The 23,140-nt window shown below is 48.3% G+C and overlaps 1 protein-coding gene across 1 annotated transcript; it reads left to right on the forward strand.

Moving 5' to 3' along the window:
- The first annotated feature begins 286 nt into the window (after nucleotides 1–286).
- On the forward strand, nucleotides 287–19,473 carry stx10 (syntaxin 10). The gene is made up of 8 exons (XM_080216467.1): nucleotides 287–385; nucleotides 6,029–6,198; nucleotides 8,349–8,443; nucleotides 9,408–9,470; nucleotides 11,597–11,713; nucleotides 13,938–14,044; nucleotides 17,033–17,127; nucleotides 18,787–19,473. The coding sequence occupies exons 1-8, from the start codon at nucleotides 351–353 to the stop codon at nucleotides 18,861–18,863; spliced, it is 759 nt and encodes a 252-aa protein (XP_080072593.1). The 5' UTR covers nucleotides 287–350; the 3' UTR covers nucleotides 18,864–19,473.
- Nucleotides 19,474–23,140: the final 3,667 nt, after the last annotated feature.

Genomic DNA, 23,140 nt, shown 5'->3' on the forward strand with positions numbered 1-23,140 from the left:
GGGTAAACACAGTAAGAAGTCTCACAAACACCAGGTTAAAGTCCAACAGGTTTATTTGACAGCACGAGCTTTTAGAGTGTTGCTCCTTCCTGAGTGAAGGGTTGTCTTTGGAAAGAACCATTAGCTGGTGTGTTATAGAGGTAGATAAGGGAGTGGATTTGGAGACACAGGGTGCTGAGGTCCTCCAACACCAGTAGCTGGAGCTCTTCATTCTGCTTCAGAGAGTTTGCATTCGCAGATCTTGCCTGATGTTGAAGCTGAAATGGTCTATCATGTGATGGGGGAGTGTTTCCCGGATGGTTTTGAGGCTGGCAGTGGGAGCTGACACTGTGCATTGTTGAGGGATAAAGATGTCACTGGAGGATCCATTTTTTGTTGTCAAAGGGTGAGTTATGGATCAGTGCAGCAACAGTTGATCTTTTTTAACTGGGAGGCTGTGCTTGGCAGCTCAGAGCTGGGCTGTTTGCTTTGCCCCTGTGCACTGGGCTGCCTGCAGCCACCTAGCTCTGCAGCTGAGTTTATTTAATGATTCAGAAACTTGCAAAGCTTCCCCAACTCTCTCCAGTCCATTCCCACTGCCCAGTGCTGTGTAAATCCGGCCATCAGGTGTGAGCAGGGGTGGGGTGCTGGTGGAGATTTGAGCAGAATCACAGAGCAGAGACAAGTCACAACAAGTGAGGCTGCAGGAATTTGGAAAGTTCTATTTTCTATTTGGATGATGTCATTTTGAAAGAAGAAGCTCAGTTTTTTATATATTACCTTTCACAATCTCCAAAATACTTTGTGATTTGATTTATTATTGGCAAAGCTAAATTAACCCTTAGTGTTCCAAGATGGGCAGGTTTATTATGTATTAGAGTATACAGTGAACATGTACACACAACATGTATTAGAGTATACAGTGATCATGTACACACAACATGTATTAGAGTATACAGTGAACATGTACACACAACATGTATTAGAGTATACAGTGAACATGTACACACAACATGTATTAGAGTATACAGTGAACATGTACACACAACATGTATTAGGGTATACAGTGAACATGTACACATATACATGACTTGGTACACAGTGAAAAGTATTGTTTCTTGCGTGCTATTACAGACAAAGCATACTGTTCATAGAGAAGGAAAGGAAAGGGTCCAGAATGTAGTGTTACAGTCATAGCTAAGATGCAGAGAAAGATCAACTTACTGTGAGGTAGGTCCATTCTAAGGTCTGACAGCAGCAGGGAAGAAGCTGTTCTTGAGTCGCTTGGTATGTGACCTCAGACTTTTGTATCTTTTCCCTGATGGAAGAAGGTGGAAGAGAGAATGTCCGGGATGTGTGGGGTCCTTAACTATACTGGCTGCTTTTCTGAGACTGGGAAGTGTAGACAGAGTCAATGGATGGGAGGCTGGTTTGCATGATGGATTGGGCTACATTCACAACCCTTTGTAGTTTCTTTCCAGTCGATAGAATACTTCATGCTGTGCAGTCACTGAATATTACAGAACAGAAGGAGGTCATTCAGTAATAAGAACATAAGAAATAGGAGCAGGAGTAGGCCATCCAGCCCTTCGAGCCTGCCCCGCCATTCAATAAGACCATGGCTGATCTGAAGTGGATCAGTTCCACTTTCCCGCTTTCTTCCCATAACCCTTAATCCCCCTGTCTATCAGAAACCTATCTACCCGTGACTTAAATATATTTAGCGAGGCGGCCTCCACCACTTCAACGGGCAGAGAATTCCAGAGATTCACCACCCTTTGAGTGAAGAAGTTCCTCCTCAACTCCGATCTAAACTGCCCCCCCCCCCCCCCCCCCCCCTTATTTTGAGGCTGTGCCCTCTAGTCCTGCTGTCCTTTCTCAGCGGGAAGAATCTCTCTACCTCTACCCTATCCATCCCTTTCATTATCTTATACGTCTCTATAAGATCACCCTTCAACCTTCTAAACTCCAACGAGTACAGACCCAGCCTATTTAGTCTCTCTTCAACCCCCTCATCTCCGGTATCAACCTAGCAAACCTCGTCTGCACTCCCTCCAGGGCCAAAATATCCTTGCGCAAGTGCGGCGACCAAAACTGCACACAGTACTCCAGCTGCGGCCTCACCAGTGCCCTGTACAGTTGCAGCAAGACCTCCCTGCTTTTATATTCTATCCCCCTCGCTATAAAGGCCAGCATCCCATTCACCTTCTTGATCACCTGCTGCACCTGCAGACTGGGTTTTTGTGACTCATGCACAAGGACCTCCAGGTCCCTCTGCACAGTAGCATGCTGCAGCTTTTCGCCCTTTAAACAGTAATCTCTCCTACTATTATTTCTGCCAAAGTGGATAACCTCACCATTGCTAACATTATACTCCATCTGCTAGGTCCTCGCCCACTCGCTCAGCCTATCCAGATCCCTCTGCAGACTTTCCACACCCTCCACGCAACTTACTTTACCACTCATCTTCGTGTCATCAGCAAATTTCGTCACCCTACACTCAGCCCCCTCCTCCAGATCATTTATATAAATGGTAAATAGCTGAGGCCCCAGCACCGATCCCTGCGGCACTCTAGTCACCAACTGCCAAGCAGAATAGCACCCATTGATACCAACTCTCTGCTTCCTATTAGACAATCAATCCTCTATCCACGCTAACACCTTACCCCCAACTCCATGCACCCTAACCTTCCTTAGCAACTTTTTATGAGGCACCTCATCAAACGCCTTTTGAAAATCGAAAAACATCACATCCACTGGTTCCCCTCTGTCTACCGCACTAGTCACATCCTCATAGAAATCCAATAAATTTGTCAAACACGACTTCCTCTTAATGAATCTGTGCTGCGTCTGCTCTATCAAACCGCTCTTTTCTAGGTGCCTCACTATTTCTTCTTTGATGACGGATTCTAGCATTTTTCCAACCACAGACATTAAACTAACCGGCCTATAATTCCCTGCCTTTTGTCTGCTACCTTTTTTAAACAGCGGCGTAACATTAGTCGTTTTCCAATCTTCCGGCACTTCCCCGGAATCCAGTGAATTTTGGTAAATATACTATTACCTCTGCCATGTTCTTCAGAACTGTGGGATGCATTCCATCCGGTCCTGGGGACTTGCCCACCTTCAGTCCCATTAGTCTATCAAGCAGTACCTCTCTAGTGACAGTAATCACATTCAGGCCCTCAACTCCTACCATCCTTCCATCTTTAATATCCGGCAAACTATTCGCGTCTTCCTCCGTGAAGACCGAGGCAAAAAACTTATTTAAGTCCTCAGCCATTTCCTCGTTACCCACCACTAAATCCCCCCTCTCATCCTTACTATTAATTACATGGCGAAAAACTGCAGCAGGCGACGGTGCAGAGGGACCTCGGGGTCCTTGTGCATGAGTCGCAAAAACCCAGCCTGCAGGTGCAGCAGGTGGTCAGGAAGGTGAATGGGATGCTGGCCTTCATAGCGAGGGGGATTGAATATAAAAGTAGGGAGGTCTTGCTGCAGCTGTATAGGGCATTGGTGAGGCCGCAGCTGGAGTACTGTGTGCAGTTTTGGTCGCCGTACTTACGCAAGGATATTTTGGCCCTGGAGGGAGTGCAGAGGAGGTTTACTAGGCTGATACCGGAGTTGAGGGGGTTGAGCTATGAGGAGAGGCTGAATAAACTAGGCTTGTACTCGTTAGAGTTTAGAAGAATGAGGGGAGATCTCATTGAGACGTATAAGATGATGAATGGGATGGATAGGATAGAGGTGGAGAGACTCTTCCCGCTCAGAAAGGACAGTAGGACTAGAGGGCACAGCCTCAAGATAAAGGGGGGGGGGAGCGGTTTAGAACGGAGTTGAGGAGGAACTTCTTCACTCAAAGGGTGGTGAATCTCTGGAATTCTCTGCCCGTTGAAGTGGTGGAGGCTGCCTCGCTAAATATTTTTAAGACATGGGTTGATGGGTTTTTGATGAGAGAGGGGATTAAGGGTTATGGGGAGAGGGCGGGAATGTGGAACTGAGCAGCGACAGATCAGCCATGATCTTATTGAATGGTGGGGCAGGCTTGAAGGGCTGGATGGCCAACTCCTGCTCCTATTTCTTATGTTCTTATGTTATCCTCTAAGGGTCCAACATTCACTCTAGCCAGCCTCCTCCTCTTTATATATTTGTAAAAACTCTTACTGTCCTTTTTTATATTTAGAGCCAGTTTAGCTTCATAGTCTATCCTTCCTTTCTTTATCAACTTCTTAGTCGCTCTTTGTTGACTTTTAAACCTCTCCCAATCTTCTAATCGCCCACTACTTTTAGCCACTCTGAACGCATCAGCTTTTAATTTAATACTCTCCTTTATTTCCTTCGATAACCACGGCTGGTTATCCCTTCTCCTACAGTTCTTCTTTACCATCGGAATACACTTCTGCTGAGCACCGGAAAAGATCTCCTTAAAAATCCTCCACTGTTCCTCAGCCGTCCTACCGACCAATCTGCGCCCCCAATCTACATTTGCCAATTCCGCTCTCATCTTATCGTACTCCCCTCTGTCCAAACAGAGGACACAGGTTCGGGACCCTACTTTCTCATCCTCCATCTGCATCAAAAACTCCACCATACAATGATCGCTCGTCCCAAGAGGATCCCTCACAATAAGATCCCTAATTCTTCCTGCCTCGTTACACAACACCAGATCTAAGATAGCTCGCTCCCTCGTACGTTGAATCTGTACTGACTCTGATGTGGAGGTGCTGGCATTGGACTGAGATGGGCACAGTGAGAAGTCTCACAACACCAGGTTAATGTCCAACAGGTTTATTTGGTAGCACAAGCTTTTGGAGCTCTGCTCCCTCTTCCTCAGCTGATGATGGAGCAACCTTCTGAAAGCTCATACTACCGAATAAACCTGTTGGAATTTAACCTGGTGTTGTGAGACTTCTTACTGTACTGACTGTCTGACCCAGTATCTTCTCAAGTCCCTCTTTCCTGTCCTATCCCTGTAACTGAACGGTTACCATGGCCAATCCACCTAACCTGCACATCTTTGGACTGCAGGAGGAAAGCCAGAACAATCCTGTTTGTCCTACTCTCCCTTACCCTTACAATTCGCTCAAGTGTTTATCCAGTTCCTGTTTGAATCTGTGTTGCATCAGATCCTGCGTTCCAGATTGGAGCTCCCCAGTGGATAATTAAGGCTGGGTTATAAATGCCACCTAGTCAGCAACACTCACATCCTGTGGATAAACACTCAGAAACAGATTGGAAGCAATATGAGGTCAGTCAGCCATCGTAATCAGTCTCTGTTAATTTACCCTGTCCAAACCCCTCCCTGACTTGCAAACAGCGCTATCAAATCTCCTAACCTTTGTGTTAACAGTTGGGATATAGTTCTAACAATCTCTTTATCCATCTGTGGAATGTGATGGATTTGATTCTATTTTGAGGAGGTTTTCTCTTTGACTCTCACTTGGATAAAACTCCCGAGATACCACCCGTTCCCCCCTGTACATCAGCGAGGGTACGGTGTGTAGCAATGGGGTGGACTGGGGTAATGTTAGACATTGCTATCAAGCCTGTGAAAGGCACCATAGAAATGTGAGGTTTATCTTTTTGTTCATTCGTTCATGGGACATGGGCATCGCTGGCTGGCCAGCATTTATTGCCCATCCCTAGTTGTCCGAGGGCAATTGAGAGTCAACCACATTGCTGTGGTTCTGGAGTCACATGTAGGCCAGACTGGGTAAGGACGGCAGATTTCCTTCCCTAGAGGACATTAGTGACCCAGATGGGTTTTTCTGACAATGGTTTCATGGTCATCAGTAGATTCTTAATTCCAGATTTTTTTTTTATTGAATTCAAATTCCACCATCTGCCATGGTGGGATTCGAACCCCGGTCCCCAGAACATTAGCTGAGTCTCTGGATCAATAGGATAATACCACCAGGCCATCGCTTCCCATGTATTGCCAGTTTGCTGCTTATCGGCAAAACATTGAGGATGGTGTGACCCTCACTGCGCCTCCCTCCACCCCCCTCCAGCTTGCTTCCCCTCCCTCATTTTCTTCCTTTGCTTGCAGGGAGGTACAGAAGGCCGTGAACACGGCCTGGGGCCTGTACCAGCGATGGTGTGAGCTACTGCAGGACACGCACAGCGTCAACAAGGAGGAATATGACTGGACGACAAATGAACTTCGCAACAGCCTGAGGAGTATCGAGTGGGACCTGGAGGATCTGGATGAGACGATTGATATCCTTCAGTGGCCGCTCTGCACCCTTCCCTCTCACTCGCTCCCGAGTTTTCATGCATTTGCAAAAAGATCTGTTATTACTTTGCTCTCCTTCCCCAGCTGGTACCAAACCTTCATGTGGAGATGCCGGTGTTGGACTGGGGTGGGGACAGTAAAAAATCTCACAACACCAGGTTAAAGTCCAACAGGTTTATTTGGAATCACGAGCTTTCGGAGCACTGCTCCTTCATCAGGTGAGTGGGAGTTCTGTTCACAAACACGGTATATATAGACACAAACTCAATTACAAGATAATGGGTGGAATGTGAGTCTTTACAGATAATCAAGTCTTAAAGGTACAGACAGTGTGAGTGGAGAGAGCTTTAAGCACAGGTTAAAGAGATGTGTATTGTCTCCAGACAGGACAGTTAGTGAGATTTTACAAGTCCAGGCAAGTTGTGGGGGTTACAGATAGTGTGACATGGACCCAAGATCCCAGTTGAGGCTGTCCTCGTGTGTGGAACTTGGCTATCAGTCTCTGCTCAGCGACTCTGCGCTGTCGTGTGTCGTGAAGGCCGCCTTGGAGAACTTTTACCTGAAGATCAGAGGCTGAATGCATTCACAACCATTATCTTGTAATTGAGTTTGTGTCTTTATATTTGCCCTGTTTGTGAACCAAATCCTGCGCTCACCTGATGAAGGAGCAGAGCTCCGAAAGCTCGTATTACCAAATAAACCTGTTGGACTTTAACCTGGTGCTGTGAGACTTCTTACTGTACCAAACCAAACTGGGGTTCCCCAGGTGGTACGGTGGCACAGTGGTTAGCGCTGGTGCATCACAGCACCAGGGACCTGGGTTTGATTCCCAGCTTGGGTCACCGTCTGTGCAGAGTTTGCACATTCTCCCCGTGTCTGCGTAGGTTTCCTACGGGTGCTCCGGTTTCCTCCCACAGTCCGAAAGGGTGCATTGGCCATGCTGAATTCTCCCTCAGTGTTACCCGAACAGGTGCCGGAGTGTGGCGACTAGGGGATTTTCACAGTAACTTCATTGCAGTGTTAATGTAAACCTCCTTCTGACACTAATAAATAAATGTTAATCTTGGGTGCCAGCCTGTTCACAGCTGAGCCTGTGTTTGTTGCTTCCTGCTGATTTACAGCAGGAGCTGGGTGATTGCCGTGTCCCCTGTGAATGTTGTGTGAGACTTTCCAGACCTTCCCTGTGTTGACTTGGTTCCTAGAACCGGAGAAACATACAGCACAGGAGGCCGTTCAGCCCATCACCCCCGTCCTGGCTTTTCGGAAGTGCCACCTCAGTAAGTCCTACATCCCTTTATTTTTGGTGAATTTGCCATCCTCCAGTGCCCCGAATAAATCCGTTTTATAATTACTGATTGAATCGGTTTCCAGTACAAGCGTTCCGGATCCTGACAACTCTCTGACTGGACAGGAATTCCCTCATCCATCTCCTGTAGCCAGTGATTTAAAATCTTGCGATGACGAACTCTCCAAGATCACTCTGTGCGATCTCAGAGATTACTGGGGGGTTTTTATATTGAAGTTTCCTTAAAAAACTGCAACATTTCCAAACTTTGTTTGATTGTAACTTCCGTGGATTCAGATATTCCTGTAAATAATGTTGTGTCATCAAAGTTCGTTCTACGTCTGTGAAGGAATTGTCACAGTTATAGAATCATAGAATCCCTACAGTGCAGAAAGAGGCCATTCAGCCCATCGAGCCTGTGCCGGTAACAATCCCACCCAGGCCCTATCCCTGTAACCCCCCCCACTAATCCCCCTGACACTAAGGCAGTTTCAGTAAGAAGTCTCACAACATCAAGTTAAAGTTCATCTCGTCCCGCAGACTTTAACCTGGTGTTATCAGACTTCTTACTGTGTTTACCCCAGTCCAACGCCTGCATCTCCACATCATGACTAAGGCATTTTAGCACGGCCAATCCACTCTAACCCACATGTCTTTCGGACTGTGGGAGGAAACCCATGCAGACACGGGGAGAATATGCAGACTCCGCACAAGCGGTGACCCGAGCCAGGAATTGAACCCAGGACCCTGGCGCTGTGAGGCAGCAGTGCTAACCACGGTGGCGTCATGGCTGTTTCTGTTATCTATAACCGCAAACTATAGTCTCTCTGTTTCTTAACGACTGCGAACGCATCGTGGAATCGAACCCTCGGAAGTTCAAGATTGAGATGTCTGAACTGCAAGAGAGGAAAGCGTTCGTTGTCAAAACAAGACAAACTGTCAAGGTAGCAACATGGGTGCTGTCGAATATGTCCCCCCTCCCCACACTCTCCCCTCTCCTCCCCCCTCCCCTCCCCTCCCCTCCCCCCTCCCCTCCCCTCCCCTTCCCCTCCCATCCCCCTTTGCCCTCCACCTTGCTCCCTCCTTGTGCCTCCCTTTTCCCATTCCCCTGCCAGTTTAAGTAATTTATCCCTGTGTCCTTGGGGAATTAATATTGAATCTGTCTGAATGCCTTTTCCAATAATGAGTTTACAGCTTTGTCTATGAGGGAGGTTTTTGATTCTGGGGGTGGGGGGGGGTGGGTGCGGTGAGGGGTGGGTGGTTAGTGGTCCTGGTGTGTGGCATCCTCTCCGGATGGGTTTTGTCCCTTATTTCCGTAGAATAGAATCCCTACAGTGCAGAATGAGGCCATTTGACCCATCGAACCTGCACTAACAACAATCCCACCCAGGCCCTATCTCCGTAACTCAACGTATTTTCCTAGCTAGGCTCTCTCAGCACGACCAATCCACCTAACCCGCACAGCTTTGGAGTGTAGGAAACTGGAGCACCCGGAGGAAACCCACACAGACACGGGGAGAATGTGCAGACTCCACACAGACAGTGACCCAAGCCGGGAATCGAACCTGGGTTCCTGGCGCTGTGAGGTAGCAGTGCTAAACCACTGTGCCACCCCGTTTACCTTGCCCTATTCCAGTGTGACCCTGGACAGTGAATATCAATGGGCTGTTCAGCCACAGGGGGTTGGAGCTGAGTCCCAGTTGTGAATGGAGGCTGTGCTGACAGGGATTACAGACAGGCCTTGGCTACTTTCCCTCCTCAACCTGCAATACAAGAGCTGGTCACAATGAAACCTCCTGTTTTTTATATAATTCACCTCAATAGACAAGGTTAATGAGAGAGAGAGAGAGAGTCCCCCTCGGGAAATCTGCTGCTTTTAACTCACTAATTTTGACTTTAATTCACCAGGAAATGAAAGACCACATTTCCAGCCCGTCTGCTGTTGCGTTCAGTGACAGACGAACACGTCAGGTGAGCAGCCTCGAAGTTTTGAGTTTGTTTTTCTTGCCCTCCATCAGGCCCTCGAGTGGGTTCAGGTCCCACACTAGGCAGCCCCCTGCTTCCCCACTTCCCGAGTGCGAACTGAGATACTGAATGCTGACAAAACTATTGAACTGCAGTGAACGTCACAGTGCATTGCTACTGTTAATCCAGATACACGGCTAATGTTCTGGGGACCTGGGTTCGAATCCCGCCATGGCAGATGGTGGAATTCAAATTCAGTAAAAAAAAAATCTGGGATTAAGAATCTACTGATGACCATGAAACCACTGTCGGAAAAACCCATCTGGGTCAGTAATGTCCCTTTAGGGAAGGAAATCTGCTGTCCTTACCCGGTCTGGCCTACATGTGACTCCAGAGCCACAGCAATGTGGTTGACTCTTAACTGCCCTCTGAAATGGCCTACGAGCATCTCTTTAACCTGTGCTTAATCCTCTCTCCACTCACATTGTCTGTACCTTTAAGTCTTGATTACCTGTAAAGACTCGCGTTCCAACCATTATCTCGTAATTGAGTGTGTGTCTATATCTGCCCTGTTTGTGAACCCAACTCCCACTCACCTGATGAAGGAGCAGTGCTCCAAAAGCTTGTGCTGCCAAATAACCACAGAACCATAGAACATTACAGCTCAGAAACAGGCCTTTTGGCCCTTCTTGTCTGTGCCCAACCATTTCTCTGCCTAGTCCCACTGACCTGCACCTGGACCATATCCCTCCACACCCCTCTCATCCATGAACCTGTCCAAGTTTTTCTTACATGTTAAAAAGTGACCCCACATTTACCACTTTATCCGGCAGCTCATTCCACACTCCCACCACTCTCTGTGTGAAGAAGCCCCCCCAATATTCCCTTTAAACTTTTCCCCCTTCACCTTTAACCCATGCCCTCTGGTTTTTTTTCTCCCCTAGCTTCAGTGGGAAAAGCCTGCTTGCATTCACTCTGTCTATACCCATCAAAATCTTATCCCCTGTTGGACTTTAACCTGATGTTGTGAGACTTCTTACTGTGCCCATCCCAGTCCAACGCCAGCATCTCCACATCAAGTTCAAGGGCACCTAGGGATGAGTGATAAATTCTGGTCCAGCCAGCCACGCCCAGTCCCCTGAATGAATGAACAAATAATTGTTGACTAATATCAGCCGGGGATTATGTCTGATTTTCCGTGGGATTTTAACTTGACGGATTTGCTAGTCTCTGGTTTGATATGGAATCAGATTCCACTTACTAATCACACTGAATGAGAAAGTGTGTGAGTGAAAGGACAGATAAGGGAGCTTATTGTGAAACATATTGTATTGAATCCAGGCACTCCCATTTCTGAAACGTGGGAAGAAGCTGGGATTGTTCTCCATAGAGAGATTTAATCAAAGGTTCTGATCAAATAAATAAGGCGGAACCGTTACTGGGGGAGGAGAGGAGGAGGTGAAGTCAGTAAACAGAGGGACACGGATTTAATGTAATTGATAAACAATCCGAAAGGTATAGAATTTTCAGAGCTGTGGGGAGGAGAAGGGGAGTGGGTCTGATTGGAGAAGCCTGCACAGATACGATGGGCAGAAAGGCCTACTGTCTGCCAGCCGATCACATCATGTGGCTTTGAATAAAGAGGATATTTGAGCCATGAGTTCATGGGTTGGTTTTTAGACTGTGTGACCTTGGGTAGTGTATCAGACTCTGACTGGTAATCTCATAGGAATTGTTGAGCATTGTATCCTTACAGAGCATCACTGTGAGGTTACAGGGGAGGGAGGGAGCAGGATGGACTGTAACGGGGGTGGAAGGGAGGACGGATTGTAACAGGGTGAGAGGATGGACTGATAGGGATGGGTGGGTGTATTGTAATGGGAAAAGGAAGAGCAGACTGTAATGAGGGTGGGTAGGTGTATTGTAAGAGGAAAGGGTGGGTGGTCTGTAATGGGGATAATGGGTGAATTGTAATAGGGAAAGTGAGGGCAGACTAACATGGGTGGGCATATTGTAATAGGGAAAGGGAGGATGGACTGTAATGGGGAGGGAAGGTGGGTGAATTGTAATGGGGAAAGCGAGGGTGGTCTGTAACGGGACCAAGAAGTGATCTACTCTCCCTGTTGTTACAGAATCTGCTGGGGGGAGTTGAGCACCTGCACCAGCCCATGGACAGATACAGGCGCCTGGATCAGGAATTGGAGAATGCAAACTCCCAGTACATCGAGGAACAGCGAGTTCAGCAGAGAGTAAGTCCTCAAACTGAAACTTAATTATGAAGGGCTGAGGCAGAGTGCAGGAAAACACCAACAACGGGAGAAAATCTGTGCGTCTGAGAGACAGAGAGCGATGAGGATCTCAGTTTATAAGTGAAGTTAGTATCAACTAGAGAGCAGCAGAAATAGGACCATTCGGCCCATTGAGCTTGCTGTGCCATTCAAAGAGATCACGACTGATCTGATAATCATCAACTCCACTTTCCCACCTTATCCCCATAACCCTCGATTCCCGCACTGTTTCTAACTGGAAAATCTCCCACGGTGATAGACAGGGAAATGATTAAACACCATGTCACACTGATCTCCCCACAAGGAGACATTAGGAAAGGTGACTCAGTGTAAGTGGAAGGCAGAGGGAGAGCTGGAGGGGTTTATAGCGAGAGCTCGGTATCTCGAGGTGAGGCCACCAGTGGTTGAGTGAGTAAAATGTGGTAAGGACAGGATTGGAGGGTTGTGGAACCGGGGGAGGTTACTGAGATTTAGCCAGTCACGCTGTAACGCACTGCACAGTTACAGTCACTGTGGGTGGCACAGCGGGTTAGCACTGCTTCCTCGCAGCACCAGGGACCCAGGTTCAATTCCCAACTCGGGTCACTGCCTGTGTGGAGTCTGCACGTTCTCCCCGTGTCTGCATGGGTTTCCTCCCACAGTTTGAAAGACGTGCTGGTTAGGGTGCATTGGCCGTGCTAAATTCCCCCTCAGTGTACCCGAGCAGGTGCCGGAGTGTGGCAACTAGGAGATTTTCACAGTAACTTCATTGCAGTGTTAATGTAAGCCTTACTTGTGACTAAAAAATAAATTTTAACTTTCCTTTAGATGGGGAGGTGGTGAGACAAGGGAGGATTTGAAAAGATTGTTGAGAGTGTTAAATCCATGGTAGTGTGGTGGTCACTGAGGTTGGAGCAGAGATGGCTCCCCGTCTCTGGGAGTTGTGTGTACGCTGTGTGACTCCTTCCTGTCAGTATAGCACGGACTAGCTGGCTCTGCGCTGGCCTCGAGCCTGGGACTGTGTGGTTTGGAAATCCCCAGTGCATATCCTCAATCCAGGAGTGCGATTGGTTTTATCTGAGTTTAAGGGGCTCCTTTAATCTGTACAATTACAGATTAATTGTCTGATGGTGTCCAATGAGAATGAGGAACTGAATCTGCTAAATCTCTCAGCAAGCTGACCCAGAATCTCCCTCTACCAGTCCCCCAACCAGCTGTAAGGTGCACCGCAGCCAAGGCTCCATAGACATTACCTGCCAAACCTGTGACCTCTACCACCTAGAAGGTCAAGGACTAGCAGATATGGGCAGCACGGTGGCGCAGTGGTTAGCACTGCTGCCTCACAGCGCCAGAGACCTGGGTTCGATTCTGGCCTCGGGTCACTGTCTGTGTAGAGTGGGCACATTCTCCCCGTGTTTGTGTGGGTTTCCTCCGGGTGCTCTGGTTTCCTGCCACGGTCCAAAGATATACAAGTTAGGTGGATTGGTCATGCTAAATTTCCCCTTAGTGAAGGTTATGGAGATTAGTGGGGTAAATATGTGGAATTATGGGGATAGGGTGGGCCTGTGTAAGATGGTCTTTCAGAGAATCAGTGCAGACCAGATGGGCGGAATGGCCTCCTCCTGCACTGTCAGGATTCAATGGATACCTGGGAACACGTGAAGTTCCCCACCAAGATCCCGCACCACCTGATTTGGACATAGATTGGCCGTTCCTTCACTGTTGCCGGTTTTAAACGCTGGAACTCCCTCCCTAACAGCACGGTGGGTGTACCTACACCACAGGGACTGCAGCGGTTCAAGAAGGCACCTCCTCGAGGGGCAATTAGGGATGGGCAATAAACGCTGTCCTAGCCAGCGAGAAGCATACCAATGGCAAAAATATAGATATTTTAAACTTTAACCAAAGGGAAAAAGATTTTAAGAGTGAACCTGAGAATTAGGAGCAGAAGTCGGCAAAATCAGCCCTTTGAGTCTGCTCTGCCATTCAATCAGATCGTGGCTGATCTCCCCCTGCCTGTTCCCCATCTCCCTTTAACCCTTTTCCTATCAGAAATATATCCGTCTCCTCCTTTAAACCGTTCAGTGATTCAGACTCCAGTGTGCTGTGGGGCAGTGAGTTTCACAGATGGGGAACCGTCAGGGTAAGGAGGCTGGTGTAAAGCATTGTGAGTAACGCTGTAACTCTCACCCTTGGTTCTGTACAGTTGATAGTCGAACAGCAGGACGAACAGCTGGAGTTGGTACTAGGCAGCAGCACAATCCTAAAGAATATGTCGGAGCGAATCGGGGATGAGTTGGAGGAGCAGGCAGTGTAAGTAGATTCTCCAGTGATCGATGGATTACTGTCAGACCAGCCAAATCAAACACAACCCCCCCCCCCCCGCGCTCCGCACGTGTTATTTTTATACTGATTCCATTCCCCGAGCTGACAGATGTGGGTCTGCAGACTCAACTCTGGATCACAAAGACATGGGTTCAACAGCCCCCCCCAGAGACTTGATCTCGAAGCCCACTCCCCATAATATACTGAGGGAGTGCCTCACTGTCAGTGGGTCAGTGCTGAGGGAGTGCCGCACTGTCAGAGGGTCAGTGCTGAGGGAGTGCCTCACTGTCAGAGGGTCAGTGCTGAGGGAGTGCCGCACTGTCAGAGGGTCAGTGCTGAGGGAGTGCCTCACTGTCAGTGGGTCAGTGCTGAGGGAGTGCCGCACTGTGGGAGGGTCAGTGCTGAGGGAGTGCCGCACTGTGGGAGGGTCAGTGCTGAGGGTGTGCCGCACTGTGGGAGGGTCAGTGCTGAGGGAGTGCCGCACTGTCAGAGGGTCAGTGCTGAGGGAGTGCCGCACTGTCAGAGGGTCAGTGCTGAGGGAGTGTCGCGCTGTCAGAGGGTCAGTACTGAGGGAGTGCCGCACTGTCAGAGGGTCAGTGCTGAGGGAGTGCCGCACTGTCAGAGGGGCAGCACAAGATGGGTACTACATATTGAGTAAGAAGTGTAACTGAGGCCGGGTACCTTGGATGGAGGTTAACGATCCTCTGCAGGGATAGAGGTGTCCTGACCAATACCTATCCCTGAACTGCACTTAGTAAAGCAGATGATCACTCTTGTTGTTTGTGGGATCTTGCTGTGTACAAACTGGTTGCTGCGTTTCCTACATTACAGCAGTGACTGTGAAACAACTTGGAATGTTGTGAGGTTCTGAAAGGTGTTGTTGAAATGTGAGATTTCCATTTCCTGGTGCACAGTGAGACGGAGAGAAAGAGACTTCATCCATTAGCTGGGAGAAGATTGGAGATTATTCCGGGGCTGGGAGTTCAGACTTGATGCCGGTGAGAGGTTTATTGGGATGTGGGTTGATATAGAATCCCTATGGTATAGAAGGAGGCCATTCAGCCCATCGGGTCTATATCGACCACAATCCCTCTTGGGCCCTATTCCTGTAATTCCACATATTTTCCCTGCTATTCTCCATAAGAATAAAGGTCAATTTATCATAGCCAGTCAACCTAACAAACATGTCGTTCGGACTGTGAGAGGAAACCGGAGCACCCGGAGGAAACCCACGCAGACACGGGGAGAACATGCAGAATCCACACAGACAGTGATCCAAGCCGGGAATCGAACCCGGGTCCCTGGCGCTGTGAGGCAGCAGTGCTAACCCACTGGGCCACTGCGCTGCCTAAACAATGGCATGGGGACTCGAACCCATCACACTGAGATAAAGAGTCTCATGCTCTGCTGACTGAGCTAGTCGGGCGTGATGGAAATAGACCACACCCATCATGGGAATCGGAGCAGGCGAGGGACGGACAGTGAGAAGGTCTGTTGATTTTAGGCGGGATTTTCTGGATTCGGGACGAGCGACCTGGTAAAATCCCACCCAGAGAATCTCTTCTAATCTTTGGGATAAGAATGAGCCGAGGAATGACTCCATTCCCATCCTGCTACTTGCTGCAAGCCCAGAATTTGGAATAAAGTGTGTGGACAGTTACTTTCTCATTCACTCAGGGGATGTGGGTGTCGCTGGCTAGGCCAGCATTTATTGCCCATCCCTAATTGCCCCCGAGAAGGGCAGTGTGACCACACGGGGCCATTCCTGTTTGAACAACTCTGCCACATAACAGCAGTCCCTGCACTATACTGAGGACTTTGACCTGGGTTGGTTCACTCAACACAAGCTCACAAATATTTACATTATCGTCTCCTTGTTAATGAAGCAGCTGCTCTCTCGCATGGTTTATTATCTTGTGACTGCCACCAGCAAAACCCTGCGATCAATATGTCAGGGTTAATTCTGTAGTTAAGACCATCGTGTTAATCCAGCTTGTATTCCCCCCCATACATACACTGGCATCACATACATCCCCCCGGTGCTGGGGGGCCCAGTGGGTTAGCACTGCTACCTCACAGCACCAGGGACCCGGGTTCGATTCCCGGCTTGGGTCACTGTCTGTGTGGAGCCTGCACATTCTCTCCGTGTCTGCGTGGGTTTCCTCCAGGTGCTCCGGTTTCCTCCCACGGTCCAAAGATGTGCGGGTTAGGTGGATTGGCCCTGTTAAATTGCCCCTTAGTGTCAGGGGGACTAGCTGGGGTAAATGCATGGGGTTAAGGGGATAGAGCCTGGGTGGGATTATGGCTGCTGGAGACTCAATGGGCCGAATGGCCTCCTTCTGCACTGTAAAATTATATGATTCTATCTCGCTTCAAACCATGGGACAGCTTAAAATGTGGCTTAAAATACCAAACCAAATATGCAAAACTACTGGAAACCATCCTCTGAGTTTATCTAAATGAGATCATGCTCCCCCTGAGTCAGCTCCAGTAGGACTGGGATCCAGCCCGTGCTCCAGAGAACTTGCTGAATCCATGCCCATTGTGTAAGGGTGGCACAGTGGTTAGTGCTGCTGCCCCACAGCACCAGGGACCCAGGTTCAATTCTGGCCTCACGTCACTTTCTGTGTGGAGTTTGCGGAGTTCCCTCCCCGTGTCTGCATGGGTTTCCTCCGGGTGCTCCGGTTTTCCCCCACATTCCAAAGATATGCGGGTTAGGTGGATTGGCCATGCTAAATTAACCCTAGTGTTGTGGGATTTGCAGGGTAAATATGAGAGGTTACCGGATTGGGGTCTGGGTGGGATTGTGGTCAGTATGGACTTGATGGGCCGAATGGCCCCCTTCTGCGCTGTAGGGATTCTATGTAAGATGGAGGCCTGCCCACCCCCCCCCCACCCCTCCCCGCCGGGGTTCGGTGTTGTCTGAGGAAGAAGCCACATCCCGCTTTCTAACCCAGTCTGATTTCTCTCCTCCAGGATGTTGGATGAATTTTCCCATGAAATGGACAACACTCATTCCCGGCTGGACAGCACGCTCAAAAAGTTGGCCAAAGTTTCTCACATGACGAATGGTAAGTTTCCAGTCCCACTGTTCTGTCTGCACAGGAGGAGGCCACTTGTTCTGCTCTGGCACTAGCTGGAGATCGGAGCTGGCTGCTCTTGACCCATTTCCATATTTTTTATCCACACCCAATTCTCTTCATTCCATCCTAAAATTTCATCACCCTACCATTGGCCTTCTGATGCCTGATCCCTAAACTCCCTAAAAACCCCTTCTGCCCACCCCCCCACTCCCTTTAAGACGCTATTAAAGGATTAATTTGACAAGGAATACTCAATGAATGGCAGGACACTGGGAAGTTCTGTGGAACAAAGGGACCTTGATGTGTTTGTCCACAGATCTCTGAAAGTGGAATGGCATGTTAATAAGGTGGTGAAAAAGGCATAAGGGACACTTGCCTTTCTCAATCGGGGTATAGGTTACAAAAGCAGGGAAGTTCTGTTGGAGATGTACAGAACTTTGGTGAGACCACAGCTGGAGCACTGTGTACAGTTCGGGTCACCACACTGTAGGAAGGATGTGATTGTACTGGAGGGGGTGCAGAGGGGATTCACCAGGATTCACCTGGGGTGGAATATTGAAGTTATGAAGAGAGGTTGTGTAGGCTTGGGGTATTTTTGTTGGAGCAGAGAAGACTGAGGGGCTTCCTGATGGAGGTATATAAGATTATGAGAGACACAGACAGAGTGGATAGGGAGCAGCTGCTCCCCTTAGCTGAAGGATCAGTTCCGAGGGGGACGCAAGTTCGAGGTGAGGGGCAGGAGGTTCAGGGAGGGATGTGAGGAAAATCCAGAGGGTGGTGAGGGTCTGGAATGTGCTGCCTGGGAGGGTGGTGGGGGCAGGATGCCTTTAAGAAGTACCTGGATGAGCACTTGGCACATCATAACATTCAGGGCTATGGGCCAAGTGCTGGTGAGTGGGATTAGGTGGGCAGGTCAGGTGTTTCTAATGTGTTGGTGCAGACTCGATGGGCTGAAGGGCCTCTTCTGTGCTGTGTGATTCTGTGATTCAAAACCTGCCGGCTTAATTGTGCTTTTGACCTGTCCTAATACCTTTTTGTGATTTGATTTATTATTGTCACATGTATTAACATAGAGTGAAAGGTATTGCTTCTTGCACACTACACAGACAAAGCATACTGTTCATAGAGAAGGAGAGAGTGCAGAATGTACTGTTACAGTTGTAGCTGGGATGTAGAGAAAGATCAACTTAATGCGAGGTAGGTTAATTCAAAAGTCTGACAGCAGCAGGGAGGAAGCTGTTCTTGATTTGGTCGGTACATGTCCTTTTGTATCTTTTTCCTGATGGAAGAAGGTGGAAGAGAGAATGTCCGGGGGTGTGTGGGGTCCTTAATTATGCTGGCTGCTTTGCCGAGGCAGTGGGAAGTGTAGACAGAGTCGATGGATGGGAGGCTGGTTTGTGTGATGGACTGGGCTACATTCACAACCTTTTGTAGTTCCTTGTGGTCTTGGGCAGAGCAGGAGCCCAGACCGAGCTGTGATACAACCAGAAAGAACCGTGTGGCTTGGACTCTGATTCTGTCTGATAATATCCCCGCGATCTCTTTGAGATGTTTTATTACATGAAAGTTATTTACTCTCCCGACCATGTTGAATTGCCCGATACCTTTTTGTACCGAAACTTGACGGTAGTTTTCTCTGTCCGACAGCGCGACGCCAATGGTGTGTGATCATCGTTCTTCTCGTCATCCTGATCGTGGTGCTCATCTTGTTCTTCACTCTGTGATCGTTGCGTCGGGACTTTTAATTGTGCATGACGAGGGTTGCCACGGTCGATCAGCAACTGGGACATATGTGGTGGGAGAGATCAGGAGCGAGTCACGCAGATTTCCACCAATGGCCACTCCTCTTATTTCTGTTTATTTTTGGACTGGGTGCCATGTCCGATGTCACAAACATGGAGAGGGTGAGAAATGTCAAAAAAAACACCCCACAATGTTTTGTTTTGAATATGTTAGTTTGTACATTTCAGGATGTCAGTAGTGGACATGATAGGTCCTTTTAGAATCAAGGATAAAATCTAATCTTCAGCCTCCTGGCTTTTTTAACGCAAATCAGTCTGTAATAGTTAACACCAAACTCAGCCTCCTCCTACTGAATTCCTCTCTGCTCAGGAATGGGGAAATTGCCAGAACTTCGAGAGACCGGCTGGAGTCTCGATTATTCTCTTTTGCTCCCTCTTCTTGAGCAGTTCCTGTTTAAAAAAAAAGCGCCCTATGTTCGGACACTACCTTGCAGGCACTGTGCATCGCCCCTCTAACACTGAAGACTGCAAGACTTGAACATATTACCCAGGTCCACACTCCCAAGGCAGCCTTGAGGGGGTGCTGCACTGTCCGGGGGGGGGGGGGGGGGGGGGTCAGCGCTCAGCGCTGAGGGGGTGCTGCACTGTCCGGGGGGGGGGGGGGGGGGGGGTCAGCGCTCAGCGCTGAGGGGGTGCTGCACTGTCCGGGGGGGGGGGGGGGGGGGTCAGCGCTGAGGGAGTGCCGCACTGTCCGGGTGGAGGGGGGGCAGTGCTGAGGGAGTGCCGCACTGTCCGGGGGGGGGGGGTCAGCGCTGAGGGGGTGCTGCACTGTCGGGGGGGGTCAGTGCTGAGGGAGTGCCGTGCTGTCGGGTGGGGTCAGCCCTGAGGGGGTGCCTCACTGTTGGAGGGTCAGCGCTGAGGGGGTGCCGCACTGTCACAGGGTCAGCACTGAGGGAGTGCTGCAGTGTCGGGGGGGTCAGCGCTGAGGGAGTGCCGTGCTGTCAGAGGGTCAGCGCTGAGGGAGTGCCGCGCTGTCAGAGGGTCAGCGCTGAGGGGGTGCCGCACTGTCAGAGGGTCAGCGCTGAGATTTTGCCGCGCTGTCTGAGGGACATTTGTTACACCTCATTTGGTTGAGGTGTAACAAAGTAGGCATTTGAGATGAATAGCTTGTTGCCTCCTAGTTATTATTGGACAGAGGGGTTGCTTTCAGTGATTTGCATTCCACATGATTCATCTTATCAACATTTCATTAGCTTCTCCTGAACTGTTCTGGTGTTACCATCTCCAGCTGGTAACTTCCACATTCGGGACAGTTTACCTGACTGGAGATGGAGGAGTAGGGTCCTTTCCTGTATCACAGCTCTGTCACTTATAGAGGGGTAGTGTCTGGCTGCCCTTCTGTTTACCGACACGCTAGTGTGGCTAAGATCATGAACTCAGCCTGGGGACAGTCCATGTTGTAGCCATGTGTGGCCTGACCCCCCCCAATCATTGCTTTACTGCGTGAGTAACCCACCTCTCACTCACTCAGTCTGATCTATAAAGCGGGAGTAGAATAGTTAAGGTTTTAATATTTGTCTCTCTCTTCCCTCCCGCCCCAGCAGTTTTCTGTGGGATTGAGGATGAATTCACAGGTACAATCTATTGTCCGGTACTATCTGAATTTTAGGCTTCAGTTTAGGAGAGAGTTTAACTCACTCCCTTTTTTTATAAGCCATCCAGTCGGGATGAACTGCCTAAATTTGGGACACTTTGTCACAATTTAGAAATGCCAAATAATTTAGTATGTTTTTTTTTGTACCATTTGTTTTATAGTCCAGCTGGCGTTTCCTTTTTGCCTTTGTGGTAATATTTCCTGTATTTTTGATGGTTCGTAGGTTTAAATTATTACAATAAAAGATGCCACAACTGTTTGGTCGAGATTTGAGAAAATAAAAACAGTTGAAATATTTTTTTAAAAATCGGACACGTTTCATCCACCCAATCCCCTTACCTCCGTATCTAATGTCAGGATCCTGAGTTTTTGGATTGGATGAGGCCCAAGAGGATAGATTCTGCTTGCAAAGTCTTACCCCTACCTGATGTGTGTCACGCAAGAGCAACTGATGGGTGACAGAGGTGAAAAGGGGCCCAGATCCTAGGCGAGACCAGCTAACTGGACACACAGCAGAGGATCTCCCTGCTCTTTGTGATGCTGCAGTTTTTAAAACCAAAAATGAAATGAACTCAATTTGTGGTAAATATTGGGCAAATGTTTTACACACCGTGTGACATTCTTCTGTCTGCTGTTTTGGTCAGGGTTTTACCTACTGTGGAATAGCAGACTGGGAACGTATTAGAATTTACAGCAGACTTGGGTAGAGGCCAACTGGCAGAGTTCACCTCCACATGTGATGCATAACAGGCACAGTCACTGTCATCTGTTGTGTTTGAGTGTTCATTCATTCGTAGAGTCATAGAGCAGCACAGAAACAGGCCCAACCGGTCCATGCTGCCCTCCCAGCTAGTTCCAATTGCCCAAGATTGGCCCATGTCCCTCTAATCCTTTCCAATCCATGTACTTATCCAAATGCCTTTTAAATATTGCTATTGAACCTGCCTCTACTACTTTCTCTGGCAGTTCATTCCACACGTACGCCAGCCTCTATGTGAAGAAGTTGTCCCTCGGGTCCCTTTTAAATCTTTCCCGTCACCCTAATCCTACACCCTCTAGTTTTCAATTCCCCTTCCCTGGGAAAAATCCATCCTATCGGTGCCCCTCATGATTTTATCCACCTCAATAAGGTCACCCCTGGCCAACCTCTCCCGAACACGAGTCCTGGCAACAACCTCGTAAATTTTCTCTGCATTCTTTCCAGTTTATCAGTCTTTCCTATAACAAGGTGACCAAAACTGTACACACTACTGCAAAAGCAGCCTCACCAATGACTTGTACGGCTGTACATAAACGTCTCAACCCCTGTACTCAGTGCCTGACTGATGAAGGTCAGTGTGCTGAACGCCTTCTTCACCACTCCATCTACCTGTGACACCACGCCACTTTTGATGAACTATGCACTTGTACTTCTAGGTCCCTCTGTTCCTCAACACTCCCCAAGGCCCTACCACTCACTGTACAAGCCCTACTCTGGTTTGACTTTCCAAAATGTATTGAAACCCATTTGCCAATCCTCGGCCCACTCCTCTAACTGATCAAGATCCCCTTGTAATTTTTGATATCCTTCTTTGCAATCAACGAAACCTCCTAATTTAGCATCACGTCTGTCACCGTCATTTCTAGTGGGCTGCACAGTGGTTGGCACTGCTGCCTCACAGTGCCAGGGACCCAGGTTCGATTCCCGGCTTGGGTCACTCTGTGGAGTCTGCACGTTCTCCCTGCGTCTGCATGGGTTTCCTCCCAGGTGCTCCGATTTCCTCCCACAGTCTGAAAGATGTGCTGGTTTAGGTGCCAGAGTGTGGGGAATTTCACAGTAACTTCATTACAGCGTTAATGTAAGCCTTACTTGTGACACTAATAAATAAACTTAAAAGTATTTTACTTTACTCTTAAGCAGCAAGTAACTAAACAGGAAGGAAAAAAACTTGATCTTTTTAATAGTCACAGGCTATGTGATAACATAAACTTTACAAGTATCGGTCAATATAAGCAGTAGCTGGAAAAACATTTATGCACAAGTATTTTGTACAAAACTGCTATGATATTAAAAATGCTGAGTGCACGAACTACAGACAGATGACACTGATATACATGTAAGGCAACAGCAACAACAAGCCATCAGCAATGAGTCTGGACTTGTATATCAATCTTCCCCTCCCTGCCCCCTCTTTAAACTAAATTACAATTGACAATAGTAAAGCCAAAATAAGAACTATATATACACATTACCCTAAAAATGCTTTTCTTTTAAATTACTTCTTTAAGCTAAAAAAAATCCTTTCCTCAGATTACAGGTAAAAGTGCAGTCATCAAGTACACCCCTTAGCAGGTGAGAGAGAAGCTTTCAATGACAGAGGGAGGTGACTTATTACTGTCTGACCAAAACAAAGTGGCAAAACTCTCTAACGCATCTCTCTCCCCACTTCAGTTCTTGAATCTCGTACTCAGCAAGTCACCGTACTCTTAAACCCAGCAGTCTGGGATTCAAACCATTACTTGTAAGTGGAGGAACTGCTGAAATTAGTCGTTTGGAAAAATTGTATTAAAGCTATGATTTCTATTTTTGAGAAATAGTCTACTATGCAATTATTTGGAGCCTAGA

This window comes from Carcharhinus amblyrhynchos, chromosome 33 (assembly GCF_965287045.1).
Source record: "Carcharhinus amblyrhynchos chromosome 33, sCarAmb.v2.hapA, whole genome shotgun sequence".
In the NCBI taxonomy this organism is placed as follows: domain Eukaryota; kingdom Metazoa; phylum Chordata; class Chondrichthyes; order Carcharhiniformes; family Carcharhinidae; genus Carcharhinus; species Carcharhinus amblyrhynchos.